Source organism: Trematomus bernacchii, unplaced genomic scaffold (assembly GCF_902827165.1).
Source record: "Trematomus bernacchii unplaced genomic scaffold, fTreBer1.1, whole genome shotgun sequence".
In the NCBI taxonomy this organism is placed as follows: domain Eukaryota; kingdom Metazoa; phylum Chordata; class Actinopteri; order Perciformes; family Nototheniidae; genus Trematomus; species Trematomus bernacchii.
Window position 1 is genome coordinate 96,416 of NW_022987585.1, and position 27,360 is coordinate 123,775.

A 27,360-nucleotide genomic window follows, 5' to 3' on the forward strand; every position below is an offset into this window, starting at 1 on the left:
AAAAGCAAATACGTGTTTTTTCACCAAAACGTCAAAAGTGATTTCCCTGAAATGTCATCCTATTCCTTCAATCCAAGAATTCAACTTCTAAAAATAAGAAGAAGTGATTTGTGTACAGTGATACTGACGGTCACTGCATTTGATGTTATTTACTACAACAGATCTAAATCACTACGGACTGATGACAATATTATTTGGTCAGAAACGGTGTAGGTCTTTGTCAAATAGGCGTTACTGAGATTGAGACTGAACTAATTTGATGTGTAGTTTAAAGATAACAGTTATGCATTATACCTTAAAAACACGTACTTGTAAGTGAAATAAATGTATGTAAATGTAATAAACGACAATTTATATTTAATATTAAAAAATTCAGAATCAGAAGGGGACATTTAAGTCGTTCTGATTGTTATAACAAATGCAATCACGTTTACAATTAAGTTCTTTTGGTGTGACCTAGAAGCCATTACTTTAGAGTGCTTTAAATAAAACATATTTAAAGCAATTATTCGCCACCTAGCTTTGTAGATGGGTAGCGAATGTAAGCTAGCTAATAGATAGATAGTAGGTTGGTAGGTAGGTGGATAGATAGTTTTCTGCTGTGTATTTGAAAATCAGCTGTTTTCTTTAGCTCATTGCCATTGAGACATAACACTGGTCCAGGTAGCTTGCAAACGTTTTCCTGTCCCATTACCTGCATTGAGCTCAATATGATTGGGAAAGATGGTGATTCCACTGTCGAAACGGGCAATATTTCCTCCACGATGTACACTGCAACAAGCCCGTTTTTTTTTTACCTTTGTCTTCCCGTCTGGCATTGAGAGTTATTATAAACTGTCCACATGAGCTTTAGTATGTAGTTCGACCGGCTCATTTCTGATCTAAGACGTCACCTTAAAACACTGGTGATGATTCCACCTATACTTTGTTAATGGTGGATTTGTATAAATGGTTGTAGATGCTGCTTTATTTTATACAAATCAAATATCATCTTATTGTCATGTTACTCTTGGTATTAAAACTGATTGTATGTCCATGTCTCAGCGGTGGTTTAACATTCATACAGCGTTCTCTGTGTGGAGGTCCAGAGCACCACATGCTTTTATCTGACACCAGCCTCTGTTGTTTTCTGCCTGTTTAAACACACACACCACACACACACACCACCACACCACACACACACACACACACACACACACACACACACACACACACACACACACACACACACACACACACACACACACACACACACACACACACACACACACACACCACACACACACACACACACACACACACACACACACACACACACACACACACACACACACACTCACACACACACACACACTCCTGTCCTCTCTCATCTCTGTGCACTCGTCCTGCAGGTCCGGATTCACAGAGACGGAGAGTGGACAAACACATCTACAGATATATATATATATATATATATATATATATATATATATATATATATATATATATATATATATCTACAGAGTGCTTGTTATTTGGTCAATTTTCTCTATCTGAACATACTGGAAGCACTTTCTGCACCAGATGCATAGTCACAACAGATGTTTGATATAAAGAATAAAGAAAAAATCCACACACTGGACCTTTGTTGCTTCAAATGAACATTGTATTCACTGTTTTTCTTTAATAGAAGACATTAAAACCCCGATTTTGGCACAGATAAAAACACCCACTGTACAGTAAGTGTGACTCCACGAATAGTCATTAACAGATACACAGTCAGTGAAAGGATACAGAAACTGTTCTTCTTTTTAAATAGCAAAAAGCATGATTTAAAGTGTGATCAAAACAAGCCAAACAGACACAGCACAGCACAGACATGGCTGTGTCTGAAAAATACACAATGTATATTTACATGTTACCTGTTAGACGCTTTTATCCAAAGCGACTTACATACTCAATACTGTGGGCAATCCCCACAGGAGCAGTTTGGGGTGAAGTGTCTCAGGGACACAACGACATGCTGACTGCAGTGGGGTTTGAACCTGCTATCCTCTGATTCAAAAAGCAGCGCTCTAACCCACTGTGCCACACGCCTCGTATATAATGTATATTTCATATAACCAATATCATCAGAAATGCATTTTCCACATCAGATATCTCCAACACATTACATTCAAAATGGAATTGTGACGTAACTGCATATAGGGTATTTAAGGGGTTAAAAGAACACTTTGCTTTATATCTTTTGGAGATCTTCATTCAATATTCCCCACAGTTGATTGGATGTAAATGTAATCCCGAAAAACAGAACAATTAAAAAATGCATTCACCTTTTTTTGCAAGATTTCCCGTTTACCTGTCAGGGGCACTCACTCAGTCTCCAGCATCATTTGTATTTTAAATATTCACATCTAGTTTAATTTGGGTTGAACAGTCGTTATGCAATCAGGAGTAGATTGGGTGCTGTGGTCACATTTGATTTCACGCATTATTTCCAAGCATAACGTCTGTAAGTAGAGATACATTGGGAAATTATAGCACAAATCTGCAGTTTTGATTGGGTTTAAAATATCAATAATATCTCATTAATACTAATACACCACTGTATATATATATATATATGTATGTACTTGCTATACATTAAAATACAATGTGCACATTTATTTAATTCACTTTATATATCTATTTTTTGTTTTTATTGGAACACTTGAAACATTTTCGTTTATACAACCCAGTTTTATTTTACTTAATTTCTTTCTTCAACTTCTTATGGTTATAGGAATGTTTTTTTTTATTGTTGTTTTCATTTACTGTTGATTTGTTGTTCAATTAAGACAAAAAAAATGGTTGGTTAATTATTAAATTCTTATCCAATATATTTGTTTTATTTAATTAAACATTTTTTATTAGACATTTAAATTTAACTTCTTATTGTGACTTAAACAAAACTTATTTTTTATTTGTATTGCATATTTCACTTCTAATGTTTCTATACGTATTTTTTCTAGTAATTTATTTATATATTTTTCTATTATTTATTTCTAAAATGGAGTTACAAAACCCAGCTTCGCCCAGAATAAGTGAAGTATTGTGATTAAATCTGATTATTAAATGAATGAATATAAGGAAATATGAATGCACAGGAGTCCATATACAAAACAAAGGTATTTAACTTAAGAAATGCAGACCCTGACTCTCAGTATTTTGATTAAATTCAGGACATAAATTCCCATTAATGTGTAAACAGTGGGTTTTCAGACACAGCCAGCAGCATGGAGAGGTCTATGAGCGTTTGTTTGTAACAGGCACTAATACTGTGAGCAGAATTCATGGCACAGAGTCGGCAATCATCAAACTGTACATCTCTCCATGGGATAATTCATTTTACAACACAACACAGATACAGATAGGCTTTGCAAGCTGAGGAAACCCAGAACAGGAAGTGAGTTTTCACAAAGCAACGATACTGATCCACATCTTTACGCTACATATATATTGCAGAGGCTGTCCTCCCTTTGTTTTATATTTGCATTAATGCTGTGGTGTTGACTCCGTGAACTGGAGGATTTTCTCTAACTCATACGATGCATTTTACTCTGCCTGAACCATCATATATACCTGTACATATTCTTATAAATAACATATATTTGTTCCTATTTTTGCTCGATGAAGTGTACTGTGAGTGATGCGTCAGTGAGGACATGAACACACAATGTGACGGTGTTTTTCTGCAGGACAATCAAGGGAGAAACCAAAAGGGCAATGGGATTTAGAAGGATGCAGGGATATCATATTTCTGTATTGGACCCTGAAGGCAGCATCTCCCTGGTCCAATGGGTTTTCTCCATGTGATTTTTCAGAAATTAAAACAACATTTATGATAGTTACAAGTTCAGCAGGATAATCTCCACATATTAACACCACTTTCTGATTTATGAAGTAAAAAGCTAACGTTAGGCTATAAAGGAACTACAGCAAAGTCACATGACTTCACATCACCACCGCTAAGCTAAAGGTGGCTAATGTTGGGCTATAAAGGAACTACAGCACGGTCACATGACTTCACGTCACCACCGCTAAGCTAAAGGTGGCTAATGTTGGGCTATAAAGGAACTACAGCACGGTCACATGACTTCACGTCACCACCGCTAAGCTAAAGGTGGCTAATGTTGGGCTATAAAGGAACTACAGCACGGTCACATGACTTCACGTCACCACCGCTAAGCTAAAGGTGGCTAATGTTGGGCTATAAAGGAACTACAGCACGGTCACATGACTTCACGTCACCACCGCTAAGCTAAAGGCGGCTAATGTTGGGCTATAAAGGAACTACAGCACGGTCACATGACTTCACGTCAACACCGTTAAGCTAAAATCTAAAAATACTTTTAGTATGCGTTAACCACAGACCTCAGTTCAATCAAAAAAACACTGTCTTCTCGACGAGAAGACAGGAAGTGCTAAAATGCTGACTAATTTCCAGGCTTAAGGACTAATTTCTGCAGCTATACTGTATATTGATTTTTTCATTCATTGTATTAGAGTAAAAAATGTATATTAGTAGCATTTACATGTCATCTCCTCCTCCTGCCTGCCTCCTAAATAAGAAATATGACTTTTCAATTATCTAATCCAATCAGGCACACAAATGCTTGAGAAAGCACCAAATTGGTACATTGTCACCATTCGTAATAATAAGAACTGCATGGATGTGTGTGTGTGTGTGTGTGTGTGTGTGTGTGTGTGTGTGTGTGTGTGTGTGTGTGTGTGTGAGGCATGCTTCAGTATGTGTGTCCTCTCCACTCCTCTGCGCTGTAATTAGCATGATTGGAGAGCGATGGTTGGATCGAAACACAGGAAGAGAGGCTGCTGATGAGGCTATTCACCCCGCTGTGCATCCTGTCTGGCGCCTCTTCTCAGCAACAAGTGTGTGTGTGTGTGTGTGTGTGTGTGTGTGTGTGTGTGTGTGTGTGTGTGTGTGTGTGTGTGTGTGTGTGTGCTGAATATAATCAGGAAGTGTGTTTATAGTGTGTTAGAGAAGCAGAGAAGAAGAAAGAAAGCCTGCTCATTTGAGGAGCACTCAAACAAAGTTGATTACACATTCATTAAAGCCTCTCGTTCGCCCGCTCCACTTGACCTGACCTGGGTGAGGGATGGGGGTTGAGATGATGACATGATATGTATTTTTGGAGTACATGTTCTCACTCCACTCTCCTCTCAGACAGCTGCTGCTACATTATAATGGATGATTTGCTATGTCATATTAGGTCGGTCATTCGCCCCTTTGATCACATTTGATTGGTTGGGATTGCAATATGATTTGACTGACAGATCACATCATTTCACTTTGAAGAGGTCGGTTAAACTCACCTCCTCTGCGTACAGGACAAAATAAAAGTCAATGGTTCCTGAATGTGTTTGTGGTTGTAAACCTGAAATAAGGTCTGTGGTTAACACAAACTGAAGAGATTATTTATTCCACGACATAAAATACGTCAGTAAATACCCAACTGGTGAATTTAAAAACAGAGGTTGCTAACAAGTGTCTAAATGAGACGACTTACAGTAACGTCATCACGCCCAAGCCTTCAGCTTAGCGGTGGTGACGTGAAGTCATGTGACCACTGCTGTAGTTCCTTTATAGCCCAACATTAGCCACCTTTAGCTTAGCAGTGGTGACGTGATGTCATGTGACCACTGCTGTAGTTCCTTTATAGCCCAACATTAGCCACCTTTAGCTTAGCAGTGGTCACGTGAAGTCATGTGACCGTGCTGTAGTTCCTTTATAGCCCAACATTAGCCACCTTTAGCTTAGCAGTGGTGACGTGAAGTCATGTGACCGTGCTGTAGTTCCTTTATAGCCCAACATTAGCCACCTTTAGCTTAGTGGTGGAGACGTGAAGTCATGTGACCGTGCTGTAGTTCCTTTATAGCCCAACATTAGCCACCTTTAGCTTAGTGGTGGAGACGTGAAGTCATGTGACCGTGCTGTAGTTCCTTTATAGCCCAACATTAGCCGCCTTTAGCTTAGCGGTGGTGACGTGAAGTCATGTGACCGTGCTGTAGTTCCTTTATAGCCCAACATTAGCCACCTTTAGCTTAGCGGTGGTGACGTGAAGTCATGTGACCGTGCTGTAGTTCCTTTATAGCCCAACATTAGCCACCTTTAGCTTAGTGGTGGAGACGTGAAGTCATGTGACCGTGCTGTAGTTCCTTTATAGCCCAACATTAGCCACCTTTAGCTTAGTGGTGGAGACGTGAAGTCATGTGACCGTGCTGTAGTTCCTTTATAGCCCAACATTAGCCGCCTTTAGCTTAGCGGTGGTGACGTGAAGTCATGTGACCGTGCTGTAGTTCCTTTATAGCCCAACATTAGCTTTTTACTTCAGAAATCATAAAGTGGTGTTAATATGTGGAGATTATCCTGCTGAACTCAACATGTAAGTATCATAAATGTCTGTTTGACACAGAGATTATTTTCCAATCACATGGAGAAATCCCATTGGACCAGGGAGATGTTTCCTTCAGGGTCCAACACATAAATAAGACATCCCTGCACCACTCTATTGATCTGGGTTCATGAGTTCACAACAAGGTCATGAGAGACATTGCTGTTGAGTTTCCAAAATGTATTATTTTGGCACTTTGAGCTCCACAAGCTAACATCAAATTCAACTTCCAATATTATCTGTCGATCCCTTCAGAGGAAACGCAACAACAAACAAACCAATTTGTACTTTTTGCACAATAACTGTATGAGCTAATTTGCTTTCATGCAGATAGGGAACATTGTATGTCTTCGAATCATCGTATCAGAGCAGGAGACAACAGAGTGCATCCTCTAATCAAATAACGTTAGGTAATAAAATCTCGGCTCTGTGATGGAGATGTAATGATACTGAGAAGATCTGCTGCCTTTGCACACGGTCATTTAGATATACTTCATTATTTCAGGATGATTTGCATCCTTGCATGGTTCTGCCCAAGAAACAGGAAAGCATTGCTCGAAGGTCGAGCATGTGCACTCAAAAGCTCATTTATTTTCTATGCTTTTAGGTAAATTGGACATTTGGCGAACTTGAAGTCCCTAAAAACCTTTTCTTTCCAATCAGCTAATTTCTATGAGTGATGGGACCCTGCAGGAGCACACATTTTCTGCCAAAGCGCAGTTGGAAAATGTTATTATTTAAATGTATAATTATGATTTATTAACAGTACTATAATTAAAATCTGATGGGGGTTGGCTGCTCTTGGTGCCAGTGCAATCACATCTGATTAAAATAATATTTCACCCCCACAATGATCATTTGCACACCAATTACTCCACATTAGTTCACAGGTGGAGGTGTGCGAGAAAATCTAAATTCTGGGATGAGTAAATTATATTTAAAAGTTTTTATTTTTGGTGCATTTCTCCTTTAAACTATCCTCAAACAGTCAATTTATTTTCTAAGTTAACCTTTGCTTGTTTTTTTAACTTATTGATATGCTTTTTACCAATACAATTTGTTTAGATGTTAAAACATAAGAAAATAAACCTCATAAATGTAATTCTTACCTAGAAAAATACTACCTTTTTGCTACCTGGTCCCCAATTTGATTTGAAGTTGTAGTTTTTTTTCTCGTTACGCTTCAGATGTAATCGTTCATGAATCTTAAGGGAAAAAACCCACTATCCTAAGTGTATTAAATTGCAGTAAGGGTTACTCTTCCCTTAATCCTTTTACCTACGAATGGAAGTCCGTCCCATCACTCAACAAGAAATATATTTATCTGTCAATGTGCAAAGCCAGAGATCTAAGATGTTGATGTTTTTATGACTGAACTGAGGACATGGTGAAGACATACATCCCATAAATCTCTGCACGTTTATTTTCCAGCCTCTGGATATAAATTGGGATGTCATGGTGCTGACAGGACGATTTGTAGTTGTTGTTGTTGTGTTTGCACGTCCTCTATTTTGGTTTTTGCACACAATGTGCGGTATGTCAGATATGTATCCACGTATCCAACACAGAGTTATGTTAATCTAACGAGCAGAATAAAGACATTGTGATTCCTCTGAAGTCAAATCAGCTCCTCAGCTTCCCGTCAGCTGACACTGGAATCTATAACAACAGCTTTTGTGCGCCGTGAATAGACCGGGAGTCAGGGGGTGTGTGTGTGTGTGTGTGTGTGTGTGTGTGTGTGTGTGTGTGTGTGTGTGTGTGTGTGTGTGTGTGTGTGTGTGTGTGTGTGTGTGTGTGTGTGTGTGCGTGTGTGTGTGTGTGTGTGTGTGTGTGTATGTGTGTGTGATGAGTGATGGGTGACAACAGGTGATCTCTCTCTGCTGGTGTGTGTGAGTGTTGTGAATTTAATTTCCTCCAGCCACTAAATGTATCTGATAATAGTGAGAATTTTGAAGTGATTTCCAAATGCAAAACAAGCTAAACTAGTTTGAATTTTAGTCTGTAAGCATCATTACACTTATTAAAAATTGATTCTGTGTTCTTTCTTGCTTCTTGTCGGCCAATTTCAACCTTGAAAGAGCAGTGATTACTAAATATACCTGATAATTGTGGGGCTTTTGGAGTGATTTCCAAATGTAAAATAAGCAAAATTCTCAAAACTATTTATGAAAATGTATTTTTTAATCTTTAAACATCATTAACTTTGATTAAAAAAGGATTATGTGTTCTTTCTTGCCTTTTGGTAACAATGTCCACCTTGAAAACAAGCATTAAGTCTCACTTAATCCGATAAATGTGGGACTTCTGGAGGGATTTCCAAATTCAAAACAAGCGAAATTCTCAAAACTATTGATGAAAATGTGTTTTTTAGTCTTTAACTATCATTCACTTTTATTAAACAGGGATTATCTGTTCTTTCTGGCCTTGTGTTTACTGCTGTCTGATGAATTAGAGCTCCACTGTTTGCAGGATGTTCTCGATTAAAGCCTTTGCTTGTTCTGTACACAGCACATATTGTGTAAATATTGTGGATTTAGTATAAATTTACTGCAGAATGCTTATAGTAAAAATATTCCGGCTTTCATTAAACAAACTCTGCATGGATATAGATACCATAGATAGATGTTTGTATATCATGATATTATCACACACTGTGACACTTTGACTGAGAGAAGCTTAATGAGTTTCCTGTAAAATCTCACGCCAGGATTGACATTATCTACTGTCGTTAAACATGTGTGTGTGTTTACCACAGCAGGGGGTTACCGTATCCCATGTTACCTAACCAGCCTTTCCTGGACCCCAGCAGAGTGAGTGTCATCCCTGCTATCTCACACATTACAGAGCTAACTATGGTATCTGTGAACATTCAGGTTGTCATGAAGCCCTTTAATCTGATGCAACACACACCTTACAGTATATGATAATGTTATGGTGGAGAAACACAGATCATATCATGTGTATATGTGAGAGAGGTGAAGGTTAGTCTAACGTATACATACAAATATAAAGCACACAAATGATGGAAGGGACAATGAAAGGAATCGTGTGTTCTGGAGGTAAATGTAGAAATGAATGTAACCCAGCAAAAACAACTTAAAGAGGACATATTCTGCTGATGTTCAGGTGTATATCAGTATGTAGTGTCTCTACTTTAAAGAGTCCTCTCCTGCTGATGTTCAGGTGTATATCAGTTTGTAGTGTCTCTACTTTAAAGAGTTCTCTCCTGCTGATGTTCAGGTGTATATCAGTATGTAGTGTCTCTACTTTAAAGAGTCCTCTCCTGCTGATGTTCAGGTGTATATCAGTATGTAGTGTCTCTACTTTAAAGAGTCCTCTCCTGCTGATGTTCAGGTGTATATCAGTATGTAGTGTCTCTACTTTAAAGAGTCCTCTCCTGCTGATGTTCAGGCGTATATCAGTATGTAGTGTCTCTACTTTAAAGAGTCCTCTCCTGCTGATGTTCAGGCGTATATCAGTATGTAGTGTCTCTACATTAAAGAGTCCTCTCCTGCTGATGTTCAGGTGTATATCAGTATGTAGTGTCTCTACTTTAAAGAGTCCTCTCCTGCAGATGTTCAGGTGTATATCAGTATGTAGTGTCTCTACTTTAAAGGGTCCTCTCCTGCTGATGTTCAGGTGTATATCAGTATGTAGTGTCTCTACTTTAAAGAGTCCTCTCCTGCTGATGTTCAGGTGTATATCAGTATGTAGTGTCTCTACTTTAAAGAGTCCTCTCCTGCTCATGTGCAGGTGTATATCAGTATGTAGTGTCTCTACTTTAAAGAGTCCTTCCTGCTGATGTTCAGGTGTATATCAGTATGTAGTGTCTCTACTTTAAAGAGTCCTCTCCTGCTGATGTTCAGGTGTATATCAGTATGTGGTGTCTCTACTTTAAAGAGTCCTCTCCTGCTGATGTTCAGGTGTATATCAGTATGTAGTGTCTCTACTTTAAAGAGTCCTCTCCTGCTCATGTGCAGGTGTATATCAGTATGTAGTGTCTCTACTTTAAAGAGTCCTTCCTGCTGATGTTCAGGTGTATATCAGTATGTAGTGTCTCTACTTTAAAGAGTCCTCTCCTGCTGATGTTCAGGTGTATATCAGTATGTGGTGTCTCTACTTTAAAGAGTCCTCTCCTGCTGATGTTCAGGTGTATATCAGTATGTAGTGTCTCTACTTTAAAGAGTCCTCTCCAGCTGATGTTCAGGTGTATATCAGTATGTAGTGTCTCTACTTTAAAGAGTCATCTCCTGCTGATGTTCAGGTGTATATCAGTATGTAGTGTCTCTACTTTAAAGAGTCCTCTCCTGCTGATGTTCAGGTGTATATCAGTATGTAGTGTCTCTACTTTAAAGAGTCCTCTCCTGCTGATGTTCAGATGTATATCAGTATGTAGTGTCTCTACTTTAAAGAGTCCTCTCCTGCTGATGTTCAGGTGTATATCAGTATGTAGTGTCTCTACTTTAAAGAGTCCTCTCCTGCTGATGTTCAGGTGTATATCAGTATGTAGTGTCTCTACTTTAAAGAGTCCTCTCCTGCTGATGTTCAGGTGTATATCAGTATGTAGTATCTCTACTTTAAAGAGTCCTCTCCTGCTGATGTTCAGGTGTATATCAGTATGTAGTGTCTCTACTTTAAAGAGTCCTCTCCTGCTGATGTTCAGGTGTATATCAGTATGTAGTGTCTCTACTTTAAAGAGTCCTCTCCTGCTGATGTTCAGGTGTATATCAGTATGTAGTGTCTCTACTTTAAAGAGTCCTCTCCTGCTGATGTTCAGGTGTATATCAGTATGTAGTGTCTCTACTTTAAAGAGTCCTCTCCTGCTGATGTTCAGGTGTATATCAGTATGTAGTGTCTCTACTTTAAAGAGTCCTCTCCTGCTGATGTTCAGGTGTATATCAGTATGTAGTGTCTCTACTGGGACATGTCTCCATGCTTTAATGTTCAAACAGCTCTTTATTTTTCTCATACTGCCTGTGCTGCAGCACCTCTTTTCACCCTCTGTCTGAAACCAGAGCCCAGTCTGCTCTGATTGGTTAGCTGGCCGGCTCAGTTGTGATTGGTCAACCGCTTAGAGATGTCCCGCCCCTTAGCCTATCACGTACAATGTGTTGGAGCGCTAGCCAATAGGAGCGCGAGTGTTAATGATGTCAGTATGATCAGAAAACCAAGTTTGTTTTTAACGAGAATGTAATGCCATGTAAAGCTACTTCACTGAGTCACATGACACTATGTTTGAATGCTTAATTTAAAAACCATTATCTTTTTATAAAACCTAACCAATCCTATCATAAACCTCAAGGCATTGTTTGTTTTTGAAAGCCAAATAAAAGGCGGATATGAAACACATACGAGACACGTTGTTTTGTAAGTTGCACTTAAATGTATTGGTAGTTTTGCTGATTTGTTTACCTGGCAACTGGGTTCAAATCAGCTATATTCCCACAGAGAGTATGAGAAGATGAATGTGTTCTTTCAACATGTCCTAGTAGAAGCCCAGATAAATGAGCAGAACATGTCCCCTTTAAGACACAGAGGGCTTGTTCCTGCCAGGTGGAAGTGAAGAGCAGCTAATGAGCGCTACAGAAACATCTCACAGTTTCAGAGGAGGTGCCATGCGTTCAGACCACAACCCCGTGTCATGTGACCTATGAAGGGAGTGAGAGTTAGGGGGGAGCTGAGGGGGAAAGGTGAAACTGAATTGATCTGCAGGAAACCTGAACTTTTCCTCAGATCAGTCTCAGACGTAGTTTTTGTTGCCTCAGCCTCGTTCTGTTTTCTTTTCACTCTTCAGCATTTGGAGCACACCTCTACTCTTTTCAGAGATGATGCTCCTGGCAGTTAAAGTCGACGTTTAGCGAGATGAAAGCCGAGCCAAAGTGTTGATTAGGATGATTGCTCAAACTTATCAGAACTGTTGAAAGAGGGTCCTTAGAGCACTCCTTCAGCAAAACACACACTAATCTTTCACAATGGAGACTTGTGTGTTGGCGTTCTCACACACACTTTGTTGTTTTTCTGTCTTTATTACCTAGCTTCTTCCGGAGAGGGACTAACTGTGAAAGCCAGGTTTTTTCTTCGTTAGAGTTTTCCGACACGAACAAGGAGCATACTGGTGTCATGTTGAAGCTCCACTTGAAAATAGACTATGTGAAGTCACGCAGCATGTGTGAATGAGTGTGTGATCCTTCACTCTGCATGGAGAGGAGCTGTGGTGACAAACAGAGAGGCTAGAAGAGCTCGTCATTACTTCTCATCAAACATCGAGCAACATGAATACTTTATACAGGGGCATTGTGGGTAAGGAAAGGGACTTCGTCTCACTTGCAGAGCTCCACACTGGAAATATATTCATCAGAACATTCACACCGTTCTTTTGCATGACTACACACATGAGAAAACACAGCTATGAGAACATCAACTCGCTCTCTTCCTGCCGTGTTTCAGGTTGTTATTCCTGCAGGTTGTTGCTGGAGTAGAAACTGGACGTCTCTGAGACCGTTTTCGAGACGCTCCGAGAGGACGAGCCGTTGGAGGTGAGATCCAGAGAGGAGCTGGCACCGACTGCTGGTTCAATGGGCCGTGGACATGGTATCATCTTCACCTTTTGCTGCTCCATGTCGTCCGCCACCTGGTGGAGTACAAATACTTTGTTACTGTACTTAAAGGTCCCCTATTATACTGTTTGTCATCAATATATCACAGGTATACAGACATGTCTCTGATTGGCTGAAACACCAAACAGATCATTGCAGCATTACCCATAATCCCCTCTGTTTCAGACGTGTTTCCAAAGTGCTGATTCTCTGTCTGTTACTTTAGATGAAAATAAGGAGACCCTCCCCACGCCTCTGGTTAAAAATAACACAATGGTGCTCTAGGAGGAGATTCAGGTGATAAGGGGGGGGGGGGGGGGGGGGGGGGGTTGGTGATTGCCTTGGTTGGTGATTGGCTAATGGTTACACAAGCCAAAAAATCGTTATGACATCATAAAGTGGCCAAAATCTGATCAGCTCATTTTCAGACAGGTTTTTATAAAAATGGATCAGGACAAAAAGAGAGAGAATCTTTGTTCCTGAAACTTTCAGAGTCTCTTTACACAGAGGGGACACATGTTGATGAAGAAGAGACATGAAGAAGAGGGGACACATGTTGATGTAGAAGAGACATGAAGAAGAGGGGACACATGTTGATGTAGAAGAGACATGAAGAAGAGGGGACACATGTTGATGTAGAAGAGACATGAAGAAGAGGGGACACATGTTGATGTAGAAGAGACATGAAGAAGAGGGGACACATGTTGATGAAGAAGAGACATGAAGAAGAGGGGACACATGTTGATGAAGAAGAGACATGAAGAAGAGGGGACACATGTTGATGTAGAAGAGACATGAAGAAGAGGGGACACATGTTGATGTAGAAGAGACATGAACAAGTGGATTTTGCATAATAGGTGACCTTTAAGTAAATTTTTCTGGTATCCACTACTTATTTTTCTGACGACTTTTTACTTTGACTTCTTACATGTTGAACACAAATACCTGTACTTTCTACTTCTTACATGTTGAACCCAAATACCTGTACTTTCTACTTCTCACATTTTCCAAACAGGCTGGTTACTTCAGTTTGAATGTGTGTTTGGTGGCGTGATCATTATTATTTAGAGTCATTGCGTGCCTATTGATTTGAACACGATCCGTGTATCCATCATTTCCTGGTCTTCTCTAAAGAAGAGGGACCAATGAAAACGTTGTCATGTTGCCGTTGTTCAGCATGGAAACATTCATTAGCTAACAATGACATTATTGTTCTATTAATATAAAGGGAGGTCAGGTACTCTTTAAAACAGCTGCTAGTTATGGGTACTTTTTACTTAAAGGGGACCTATCATGCAAAATGCACTTTTGTACATCTTTTCTACATGAATATGTGTCCCCGGTGTTCCAGGGAACTCACCAAGTGTCAGAAAACACAACCCTCTCTATTTTCCTCCATACCCAAATCTCTAAAAAAGGGGCTGCAACGGATCTGATAAAAACTGATCCAGATTTGAACATTTCACTGACGTCAGGACGGTGGCGCTACGGCTATTGGGCCAACTCCACCAATCAGGAGGAGACAGCCACGGCCATTGCCGTTCGAAAGCGCTGGAGACGCTGTAGTACAGCTAACATTTTTCAAATTGAGCGAAATGAGGCATGGCTAAAATGCATGATCTGTTTGGTATTTTGAAGAAAAAAAAAGTATAACTATGCCTTATATAGGTATGGTCCTACACTATATTATTCAAATATAGCATGATAGGTCCACTTTAAGTACATTTCAAAACCCATACTTCTTTACTTTTACTTGAGTAAAGAAGTTTAGTCAGTACTTTTTTATCAGAGTATTTTTAAACATGAGTATCTGTACTTCTACTTGAGTAAAGGATGTGTGTACTTTTGTCCTCTCTTCCCACCTGCAGGACGGTGGACACGGTGGTCTCCATCCGGCTGGCTTTATAAACACTGGTTTGGGTCTGAAGATAGCGAGTGGACTTCATCTCCAGACCTTCGTAAGATCCTCGAGGGACGCAGGGGCAGAAGCGGAAAGCCTGTTTGAAACCAGCGCGAAACCTGTGCAAGAAAAGGACAGATTAGTCTCATTTAGTTTCGTTTATTCAAAAATATCACTCGTCCTCGGCTTGAGCTTCAATCTCAGGATCCATGTATTTATGATCCTCTCCAGAATGGAAGTAGTCATCACATACAGAGCATCAACTAGTTCCTGAACAGTGTCCTTCACATGCTGATATCCAAGAGAGGGAGTTACACAGTCACAAGATGGAGGAATAGAAAGCAGTATTCAATGTTTACTTCAGATTAGCTCCACGTCAGAAATGAGCATGCTTGTCATATGTCTATCTCCATAGAGGCTGAATCATCATGTTCATCACATAGCTATCATATGCCTCAAACAGTCCTGATGCTCTTCTAGGTAATCATACATCCTGTCATGTACACAGCTACAGTTGGGATACCTTTGTTATCATGTGTACTCTCATGTTGGAAGAGGACATTCAGTATTTTCCAACAGATTTCTTCTTTATACCACCTCTCATGCCTCGGTAAAAAACATGCCGTTCCCTCCAAAATAAAAGCATTACATAATTCTCAAATTACAAGTCTGAACATTAAAGGTGGGGTAGGTAAGTTTGAGAAACCGGCTCGAGATACACTTTTTGTTATATTCCATGGAATGCTCTTAACATCCCGATAGCAATGAATATCTGAAGTGCTTTGACAAAAAATCCATAACAAATGTCATCTGTGGAAGCCGTAGTACTGTAAAAAGCACGACCAATCATCTGAGCCGGCCCGGCTAAAATAACTGGATGGCCTACCTGCCTGTCAGCCTTCCATCTGTGCACAAACTTATCTCGTGCCCTCATTGGTCATGTGCACGTTCGTGTGTGTTGGAGGAGGGGCTCTGTAAGGAAGTGGCAGATTTTCTCCGGCTGTGTATTTTCAAATTCTAGTGATCTCGAGCTGGTTTCTCCAAAATTATCTACCCCACCTTTAATGTAATGATTAAATTAAATCATGCAAACAACAGTAAAAATAAATACATGTATTGCTATTACATAAATAGCAACAATGAATAGCTCCAACACTATTAATTCCTCATTTGGTCATATCATTTCATGACATATCAACTAAATGTATTATTATTAAACATTATTTTTGGTATAAACCCTATCTAGGAATGGTCTGAAGACAATTAGCCTCTGGGGACAACAGCACATATTTCTAGGGTCCAGGTGAAGCCAGGATATATTTGGGAGAGGACTTCGTTTTCCGTGCACTGATAACTTTTTAAAGCCTTATTACCAATTTACATTGATGTCTATAGTGTGCAGTTTACAATGTAGCATCAAGCACATTTTAAGCTAGCTGGTCAAAGACATGTGTTTCTTTGGGTGCTGCTAATTTTTTACAGCCTTATTACCAACTATGGATGCAAGATATGTAGTTGGAGTTACAAGATGACGTCTACAGCCAGATTTGTTTTACAAGTATCCAATAAACATGCTAACTTTATGCTAATGTTAAGCTAAATCATCATCAGACGCAACCCAGTCTCACGGCATTTTGTGTAATAGTCACGAAATGTCTTTAATCTATTGATTCGTGTTCACCATCACGATTTCCCCATTTTTTCCGTGTCACACAGAACGACTTTAAAAGCAATGTATTTCTATTGGTAGTATGTTTCGTGCCTGCGACACGTCTTTTTGTCCGGTCGGGTCTTGGAAGACCGGAAGCTGTGTGGTTCATAAAAACATTTTCTTACTCAATATCAAGCCAGGATTATTGTTTTTATTTAAAATTGTATAATGTCTGACTTGTTTTGCCGTCCGTGAGGAAAAGAAATGTGGCTCAGAGCCTCAGAATACTGAAATCTGTATTTTTTAAAATCTTTTTTTCCTTCTAATTTGTTATTCTTTACATTGCTTTTAAAATCGTTCTGTGTGACATGAAGAACATGGGGAAATCATGTTGGTGAACACGAATCAATAGATTCATTTTGTGACTATAACACGAAATGCCGTGAGACTGTTGTCAGACGATAGCTTCTACAGCCAGATTAGTTTTATAAGTATCCAATAAACACGCTAAATGTATGCTAATGTTAAGCTAAGTCATCATCAGACGATAGCTGATGCACCCTGAGATTGCATTTCCTTTCCTTGTTTGTCTCAACATGGACTGTTTATGTGCAAACAACCAAAGCAAACTCAAACATGATTGGTTAATACTTCTCTGACTACCAACAGATACCTTTGTTACTCAAATATTGTCTCGTTGCTATAGAGCCTGTAAATTAAAGTGGACCTATCATGCTATATTATAATAATATAGTGTAGGACCATACCTATATAAGGCATATTTATACTTTTTTTTTTTCAAAATACCAAACAGATCATGCATTTTAGCCATGCCTCATTTCGCTCAATGTGCACTATTTTACCACTGTTTTTGCAAGGGCAGATTCTGTGAGAACAGCACCATCTACAGGCCTGGCATATGTACTACAGCGTCTCCAGCGCTTTCGAACGGCAATGGCCGTGGCTGTCTCCTCCTGATTGGTGGAGTTGGCCCAATAGCCGTAGCGCCACCGTCCTGACGTCAGGACAGTGTTCAAATCTGATCAGTTTTTATCAGATCCGTTGCAGCCCCTTTTTTAGAGATTTGGGTATGGAGGAAAATAGAGAGGGTTGTGTTTTCTGACACTTGGTGAGTTCCCTGGAACACCGGGGACACATATTCATGTAGAAAAGGCGTACAAAAGTGCATTTTGCATGATAGGTCCCCTTTAAGCTAAATATGTTGATAAAGATTAACCTGGGATTGAATCCAGTTCATCAAATGTGCTTCTAGTGATACAAAAAGTCAATGCCACAATGTTTTTTCAGTCTCATTACCAATTACAGTTGCGAGAATGAAGTTGTTTGCTCTTCACATGGGATGTTTATGTCCAAACAACCAAAGCAAACTCAAAAATGATAGGTACTTCTCTGACTACAAACAGAAACCCCAATGCTTCTGTTACCTAAATATTGTCCCACAGAGATCCTGCATATGATGATAGATCTGTTTATGGAGATACGGCTGGGATTAAATCCAGATAGTATAATGTATTTCTAGTGATACGAAAAGTAATTGGTACGATTGTTAGTACAGGAATCCAAGAGAAAGCAAATCCCACGACAGCGATACTTAGCGAGGGCTAATGCTTCTGGGGTCTGGGGGAAGCCAGCGAATATCTGAGAAAATACTAGTTTTTTAAGGCCCTGCTAATTTTTTAAAGCCTTATTACCAATTACAGATACGAGAATAAAGTTGTTTGCATGGATGTTTACGTGCAAACAACCAAAACAAACTCAAATATAATTGGGCAAAACCAACGTGACTACAAACAGAAACCGTAATGCTTCTGATACCCACATATTGTACATTACCCATAGATCCTGCTGAATCTTAGATGATGAAATGCAGTTTAAACAATTCAGAGAGTAACGAAAACCCCACAACAGTGATGCTAAACCAAATCAATATTTACACATTCAGCTGACAGTTTTTTGAACCTCACACTATGATAAGCAGCCAACTTGGAAACCTTCCCAATCTGACAAGAGTATTTATTATTTACAACAGCTTGGGAGTAACAGAGAGTGGCTGATAGAGATTTAATGTACATAAAAAGGCAAAGTGGTGTTATGTTGATTAACATTAAATATTACACGTAATATTTAATTATGACCTTTATTGAGGGACTCATTTCTACCAGCACTTGATGTTTAGCAGAAGGAATTGTTGACAGGAAATGAGAATTTTGCGATTCAGATAAAGAACTCTTGAGAGGCTGGAAACTAAACACACAGCGCCCACACAGAGAAGTGAAGTAATGGGGAACATGTCTATTGCTGAGAGCAGGAGAGAGATAGAAGAGATCATTTGGAAATAAAAGAAGAGGGCCCATCATCGGTCACACATTTTAATTTAAATCGCTTGAGCTGAAAGAGACAAAAGCCGATCGTTATCCTGCACAGAATAAAGATTAGACCTCGGCTAACTGCGGTCACATGCTCCCATTTTAGGACTATTTTAGGAGGCGAAAACACCCGAGTGTGAAATCCAATTTCTCTGACAATACAAAGACAATTAACAGGTGTCTGCAACGCAACACAATGGGAGCTGATGGATGACAGAAAAACAAACGGAGTTCACCATCTGCCTTTATTTTACCAATGGCAGTCTTTTAATCCAAAGCAGGCAGATTGCTAATAACGGCCACAGTTTGATGGAAATCTGTTGATGTGCACAGTGGGAATTAGTGAGATGAGTTTTAAAAGTTTGAGGTTTTTAAAGTTGGAAGAGTTTCTTTCTTTCCAGAGAAACGGAGCAGAAGGAGTCCTCTGCTGAGCTGGACATACTTATCATTGAGACAGCGCTGGAGGACGGTGTACCTCAGTGTGTGTGTGTGTGTGTGTGTGTGTGTGTGTGTGTGTGTGTGTGTGTGTGTGTGTGTGTGTGTGTGTGTGTGTGTGTGTCTGTAATTGACTGATTTGATTTCTTCAAAACAAGAAAATATGTTTTCTCCCCCTGAAGAGTTATCATGTTTGCTTTTCTTTCAAAGTGGACAAATTCCCACTACTTTATTTTGTCAGAGGAGAAAAAAGAATATTGGATGACCCTTTTTATATTTGTGTCATGGTTTTCTTACACATGTATCATTCTGGCAATGTTCATGACCAATTGAGTGGCAGGAATGAGTCATAAAAAACAGAAATTAGTCAGCATTTTACCACCTTTTTTTTGTACCACTTGAAGACACTGTAGATACTGTTGTTATTCACGTATTCATTGAATATCTTCTACTTTACTTAGGTCCTCTATTACAACTTTGCTATTGGGCCTATAAATAACCTTTCCTATATTTCTTTTGTAATGAGAAAATATAACACTATCGTAAAGTTGGTATAATTTGAACTTGTTTTCTTGGGCATTTACAGTAAATGGGTAATAATATATATGTGTGTGTGTGTGTGTGTGTGTGTGTGTGTGTGTGTGTGTGTGTGTGTGTGTGTGTGTGTGTGTGTGTGTGTGTGTGTGTGTGTGTGTGTGTGTGTGTGTGTGTGTGTGTGTGTGTGTGATGACTGACCTGTCGTTGAGGCAGCAGTAGATGATGGGGTTGTACATGGTGGAGCTCATGGCCAGCCACATGATGCCCAGGTACACCTGCTGGATAAACCTTTCCTCAAACATGTCCGGAAAGAACTGGTGCAGCAGGAAGTAGACGTGGTACGGCAGCCAGCAGAAGGCAAACGTACAAACCACCGTAATCATCATCTTCACCACCTGTTGGGCAGAGAGGGCAAAAGTACACACATCCTTTACTCAAGTAGAAGTACAGATACTAGTGTTTGAAAATACTCTGGTAAAAGTAGAAGTACTGACTAAACTTCTTTACTCAAGTCAAAGTAAAGAGGGCTTTGAAATGTACTTCAGTAAAAAGTACCCATAACTAGCAGCTGTTTTAAAGAGTACCTGACCTCCCTTTATATTAATAGAACAATAATGTCATTGTTAGCTAATGAATGTTTCCATGCTGAACAACGGCAACATGACAACGTTTTCATTGGTCCCTCTTCTTTAGAGAAGACCAGGAAATGATGGATACACGGATCGTGTTCAAATCAATAGGCACGCAATGACTCTAAATAATAATGATCACGCCACCAAACACACATTCAAACTAAAGGAACCAGCCTGTTTGGGAAATGTGAGAAGTAGAAAGTACAGGTATTTGGGTTCAACATGTAAGAAGTAGAAAGTACAGGTATTTGGGTTCAACATGTAAGAAGTAGAAAGTACAGGTATTTGGGTTCAACATGTAAGAAGTAGAAAGTACAGGTATTTGGGTTCAACATGTAAGAAGTAGAAAGTACAGGTATTTGGGTTCAACATGTAAGAAGTAAAAGTAAAAAGTTGGCAGAAAAATAAGTAGTGGAGTAAAGTAGTAATACCAGAAAAATGTACTTAAGTACAGTAACGAAGTATTTGTACTCCACTACTTCCCACCTCTGCTGTTGGGAAACACAACAGCACCAATTTGTCTCCATTTTGTCAGTTTTGCTTCCCAGACACACTCTGGATTTTGTATTTTTCCGACTTGAACGGCTGGAGGGAATTACAAATTAGCCCCCAGACACCTCAATGTCATGAAAAGTGCAGCGGTATGCCTGCGCCATGAATAATATATAATACATTTGTGTTCACAAAACCGTCATGTGATGTCAGGTTTCTGCTTGTTTTGGTAATGTGTTGATGTTGATGCACTACGTTGATTGTCTCCTCTGGGTACTCACACACACACTTCTATAACAATAAGAGGAAAGAAATCTGTCAATCCAGAAAAAAACAGTGGATTTTAAATGGTTATCTGTCAAAAAACTCATAACACATCATGAGTGTTGTCTATAACAGTGAGAGACTGAATATAATAGGATGCACATGGACAGACGTTAAGGATGTGTGAAGATGCCTCATTATCGGAGGCGGACTGCTTTCCTGCACATCATTAAGAGATGTGTGGTGTGTTTGCAGTACGTGTTTGAAAAGTGTTATTTAAAGGGGACCTATCATGCTAAATGCACTTTTGTACGTCTTGTATACATGAATATGTGTCCCCGGTGTTCCAGGGAACTCACCAAGTGTCAGAAAACACAACCCTCTCTATTTTCCTCCATACCCAAATCTCTAAAAAAGGGGCTGCAACGGATCTGATAAAAACTGATCCAGATTTGAACACTGTCCTGACGTCAGGACGGTGGCGCTACGGCTATTGGGCCAACTCCACCAATCAGGAGGAGACAGCCACGGCCATTGCCATTCGAAAGCGCTGGAGACGCTGTAGTACATATGCCAGGCCAGTAGATGGTGCTGTTCTCACTGAATCTGCCCAGAGCTAGAAATTGTCAAATTGAGCAAAATGAGGCATGGCTAAAATGCATGATCTGTTTGGTATTTTGAAAAAAAAAAGTATAAATATGCCTTATATAGGTATGGTCCTACACTATATTATTCAAATATAGCATGATAGGTCCACTTTAAGATATTTGCAAGTCAAAGTAAGCGCATACAGCTTTAACAGAACAGCCTCACCATGATGTTGTAGGTGTGGAAGTTCTTCAGATATAAAGCTCACAAATTGTAACACTGAATGTGATATTGGATGTGTGTTTTGTTGAAGGTATAAGTGTGCGTGGCCATCCTGATCTCAGAATCAGATATCCTTTATTAATCCCACAGCAGGGACATTTACAATCAATTATCTACTTCCTGCCTCTGCTGGAGGTGGGATTTGCATCGTGAATGTGAATCTTAGAATTTGGAGAAGTCAAAATCAAGGAATTCTGAAAATGTTTTGGGGAATTCTAACTATTTTCTGGGAATTCTGATTTTTTTCCTGGGATTTCTGTCAATTTTTTTTGGGAATTCTGAAAAAGATCTGGGAATTCCCGAAAATGTTCTGGGTGTTCTGACTTTTTTTTTTTAACTAGAAAGGCAGACCATCACCAGCCTTCACATGCTCTAAGTCAAAAATAAAAAATGGTCATAAAATATCAAGTTTATGACCTGATGATGGTGGTAAATGGTGGTGGGGTAGTGGTGGTCTAATGGATAGTGAGGTGGGCTGAAGATCGGTTGCGAGTTCAAATCCCGCCTGGAACACCACCACTAGTGTGCCCTTGTGTAAGGCACTTAGCCCTCAGTTACTCCAGGGAGAATGTCCCTGTAATTGGTAATTGTAAGTCACTTTGGATAAAAGCGTCTGCTAAATGCAATGTAATGTAAATGAAATCTTGCCAATATTACAGTATAATTCTTCCTGAGAGGTGTAAGCTCATCAGGATCCATCCTCTGGGGAACATGAATGTCTGTAAAACCTGGTGTAATGTAGACTGGTTCAGTGATGACGGATTTTTGTCGGCCGACCATGAAGGCAATGGTCACGTTGGGCGTGATGGCGTTTAGTCGTCCACTTTAGACACTTGTTAGGGGCGTGAACCACAGATCTTATTTAAGGCTCGTAACCAAAAACAGGTTAAAAAACATTGAATTTGTGAGGGTGCTAAGTCTTTCCGGGTTTGAGGTCTCATTGCTGCACCTCTCTTTTGCAATCCATCAAATCATCATTATCTCTAATGTCTTTTTTATGCATGCTTCTTAGTTAACATTAAGCTGTCTTTAGCTCTTTTCTGCTGTAACACATGTACATTTCCCCTCTGTGGGACGAATAAAGGTATTCTGATTCTGAAGAAAATGCAATGAAATATAATGAAATAGTGGAGTTAAATCTACCAAACTACTTCTTCAGAGACGGAGCAGCAGGACCTGATCTCATCAGTGCAGAGAAGCCTTAGTGAATAAGTCTGAGTGCGACTCTCACTTCATGATGAGGGGTCAGAAAAGCAAGTCTCTGCGAGTGTCTTTGTTGGCAGAGTAATCTTAAAGAATACTGAAGCTGTGAAAACACCCGACAGGCATGGGCTCGAAAAAGTAATAAACAGGTAGAGAGGTGATGACAAGAAGAAGAAGAGACTGCAGTGTGCTGACGAAACAACAAGTAGGCTGAAAACCATCAAAGAAGAGATGAAGGCCGAGCGGGCTGTGGGGATCTTTTCATTACTGGAGGAAAAAGACCCCGATGTAGTGCACAACATACATTAGCAAACTGTATGGCAACGTTGGAGTAATCTCCATCTATCTATCATCTATTAACAGACCATGTTGTGTCCTTATATACTCATAAGCTAGGCTTTAAATGGGCTCCACATGTTTGATTAAAGTGAATGAAACGCCTTCGTACGCTTCAAACTTCAAATGTAAATTCTGATCAGCTTCTCATCATAGATTTAACCATGAGAGTAACGCAGTTTCTTTTTCAAATGCTATACAAGTCTATAAAGCTCAAAGATAAGGGTGACAAAGCAATGCACAAAGTAGTAGAAAGTGCAGTGGAAGTACCAATCTGCTCGATGTATAGTCTCATTTAGAAGGTGCTATGAGAATGATTTAAAGGGTAGAGTGGAGAAAAAACCGATCACTACGAGTGAAGGCAGGGACATTTGAGTTATTAAGGAGCGAGCAAGCAAGCACAACGTCTCCGATGAGTTCTTAAGAACCCGTGAAGACTTCAATCGCTGCTGAACATACCACCGCTAAAAGTGTAGTTAGACTCCTGGTTACCTTGCGTTTGGCGGTCAGCTGCTCCTTGTAGCGGTCAGAAGAGTTTCCGGGGATCTCACTGGCCCAGAGAGTGAGTCCCACCACCAGATAAGCACATCCCATCACCAGCAGAGGCAGGAAGTAGATCAGGATGGCCACACACACATAGTACCTGCAACAACACCAGAGAGGGCAAAAGTACACACATCCTTTACTCAAGTAGAAGTACAGATACTCGTGTTTAAAAATACTCTGGTGAAAGTAGAAGTACTGACTAAACTTCTTTACTCAAGTAAAAGTAAAGAGGGCTTTGAAATGTACTTCAGTAAAAAGTACCCATAACTAGCAGCTGTTTTAAAGAGTACCTGACCTCCCTTTATATTAATAGAACAATAATGTCATTGTTAGCTAATGAATGTTTCCATGCTGAACAACGGCAACATGACAACGTTTTCATTGGTCCCTCTTCTTTAGAGAAGACCAGGAAATGATGGATACACGGATCGTGTTCAAATCAATAGGCACGCAATGACTCTAAATAATAATGATCACGCCACCAAACACACATTCAAACTAAAGGAACCAGCCTGTTTGGGAAATGTAAGAAGTAGAAAGTACAGGTATTTGAGTTCAACATGTAAGAAGTAGAAAGTACAGGTATTTGAGTTCAACATGTAAGAAGTAGAAAGTACAGGTATTTGTGTTCAACATGTAAGAAGTAGAAAGTACAGGTATTAGTGTTCAACATGTAAGAAGTAGAAAGTACAGGTATTTGTGTTCAACATGTAAGAAGTAGAAAGTACAGGTCTTTGTGTTCAACATGTAAGAAGTAGAAAGTACAGGTATTTGGGTTCAACATGTAAGAAGTAGAAAGTACAGGTATTTGTGTTCAACATGTAAGAAGTAGAAAGTTCAGGTATTTGTGTTCAAAATGTAAGAAGTAGAAAGTACAGGTCTTTGTGTTCAACATGTAAGAAGTAGAAAGTACAGGTATTTGTGTTCAACATGTAAGAAGTAGAAAGTACAGGTATTTGGGTTCAACATGTAAGAAGTAGAAAGTACAGGTATTTGGGTTCAAAATGTCACACATCCAGTATCACCTGTTGACCGAGGACACAGTACAGTACAGCCACACACTCAGGATATCGCTGAGAAAGTTCTTCAACAATATCCAAACAGTCCAAAAAAAGCCTTGTAAGAAGAACCGTAGACACGTTTAGATCTACAAAGACAATGGGAGACGTCCGCCGTTTGCAGTGATTTTATTAAAGCTTTCTCACTATAAACAGATTCCTTCTCCTCTAGAAACGTTGCTAATGAGAGCGGTGAGACTGGAGCGAGTTGTTGGCTGGATAACCAACATCATTGGCTAAAAAATCATGTCTCTGTAGCTCTGAGGAGAACTGGTGAGGCAGGTGAAAACTATCCTTCGTCACGTCTCTCTCCAACGACCATTAAGAAGTTTCTTCATCCATTGTTAAAGATATTCCTTATGGCAGCTTTAAGTAGGAGCACGGTGCTACGCTGCATACTAAATGTGTCTTTGGTGCAACGTCCAACATGCATATTAATGTCCTTTTAAGGTCATTTCCGTGGCAGTGGCCATTATTGATTCAAAGATAATGCCAGGCTTTTAAATCCATTTTTCCTGCCTGGCAAGAACTCCCTCTAACTCTGAAATATTGATGTAAAAAGTAATAAAACTAGAAGTTTTTCTCCCTAGTCCAGGGGGCTCATTAGTGTTTTATTCAAGAAGACGGAGAAAAAGTTGATCTTTGTATCACGATTAAAGACGGGAGGGGCCTCCGCTACACCTCCGATCCAATAACTGTCCAATCAATTTCACCGCTAATAGAAATAATTAAATATGACAGGTTCTGCATTTAGCCAATTATTTGGTAATCTAGCACGGACACAGCGTTTAATCCTGCTAAGTGTGTGCAGGTTAATAGGGGGTGTTGATATACTCATGTGTGTGATGTCATTATATCAGTGTGTGTGTGTGTGTGTGTGTGTGTGTGTGTGTGTGTGTGTGTGTGTGTGTGTGTGTGTGTGTGTGTGTGTGTGTGTGTGTGTGTGTGTGTGTGTGTGTGTGTGTGTGTGTGTGTGTGTGTTGGAGACCCCTTGACTCCAGGGATAATCTGCTTCCCCCTCTGCAGCCATGCAGACGAGACTCATGGGTCTTTTTCTTGGTTATTAACTACAATTATGTTAATCCCACTAAATACGCGAAGCCCAGGAGCTTTCATCAGAGCAGGAATGACCACACACTGACACACACACACACACACGCGCACACACACACGCACACACACGCACACACACTGACACAAAAACTCTGACACACAGACACACAGAAACACACACACTATATTATTTCAAAATCCATCACTAAAGCTGGACCACTGGAGCCAAGTTTCCTGTTTCGGGAGCAATCAGCAGCGAGTTAAGATCTATAAGAAGCGTTAATTATCGGTTGGTCAAGTTCGAATCCGTCGATATCTTTCTAACGCCCTCCCCCCTTTTTGCTCTCTCGCTCCTCCCTGCAAAGGTGCACCTGATCTCAGCTAATCGCCGTTTAAAGGTCTCCTATCATGCTATTTTTAGGCATATATTATGGGTCTCAGATATATACAAATATATCAAAACATGTCTATGATGTGTTTTGCTCAAAATACCAAACAGATCATGCATTGTAGAATCCCTCATATCAGCCCTGTCTAAGGCTTAATTCTACCGGCAGATACTCAGCTAAATGCTGCCGTGATTAAACTCCATCATGTTCCAAACCACATCAAGGATTATCTCTGAAACAGTATGGAGCTCAAACTCTTTCTCTCTTGCCGGTTATACCACAAGGTGAGTTCCTTTTTATTTCCTGCTTCTTCACACACATGCTCTCCAGTACAGATTAGCTCTGAGTGTTAGCCATGCTAATGTAAACACAGACCATATTACGTCCAAAACACGTCAGGCATTGTTTCTGATAGCAACGTTTCTGATAGTGCCGTGGGTCAACATTTCAGATATTACGTCATATCGGACTCTAATCTGGATCAGCTCCGTTGTTCCTCCGTGTTTAGAGATTTCTGTCGCAGCAGTCAGTTATCTGTCGTTACGATTGAACAGGTCCTGGGTCCTACGCCGATGGTGTG

General features: G+C 39.9%; 1 protein-coding gene across 4 annotated transcripts in view; it reads right to left on the reverse strand.

Moving 5' to 3' along the window:
- Nucleotides 1–12,712: 12,712 nt before the first annotated feature.
- tacr1a (tachykinin receptor 1a) overlaps nt 12,713–27,360 on the reverse strand; it is a 79,607-nt gene continuing 64,959 nt past the window's right edge. The window contains exons 3-7 of one of the 4 annotated variants that reach the window (XM_034128336.1): nt 24,227–24,377; nt 20,136–20,332; nt 14,876–15,046; nt 13,300–13,326; nt 12,713–12,985 (exon numbers count right to left, since the gene is read on the reverse strand). In XM_034128336.1, coding sequence (XP_033984227.1) covers nt 12,883–12,985; nt 13,300–13,326; nt 14,876–15,046; nt 20,136–20,332; nt 24,227–24,377 — 649 coding nt within the window. In that variant the 3' untranslated portion in view covers nt 12,713–12,882. Of the gene's footprint in view, nt 13,063–13,299; nt 13,327–14,551; nt 14,579–14,870; nt 15,047–20,135; nt 20,333–24,226; nt 24,378–27,360 lie in introns of all 4 variants that reach the window. The other 3 variants (XM_034128334.1, XM_034128335.1, XM_034128333.1) reach the window with 3 other exon arrangements.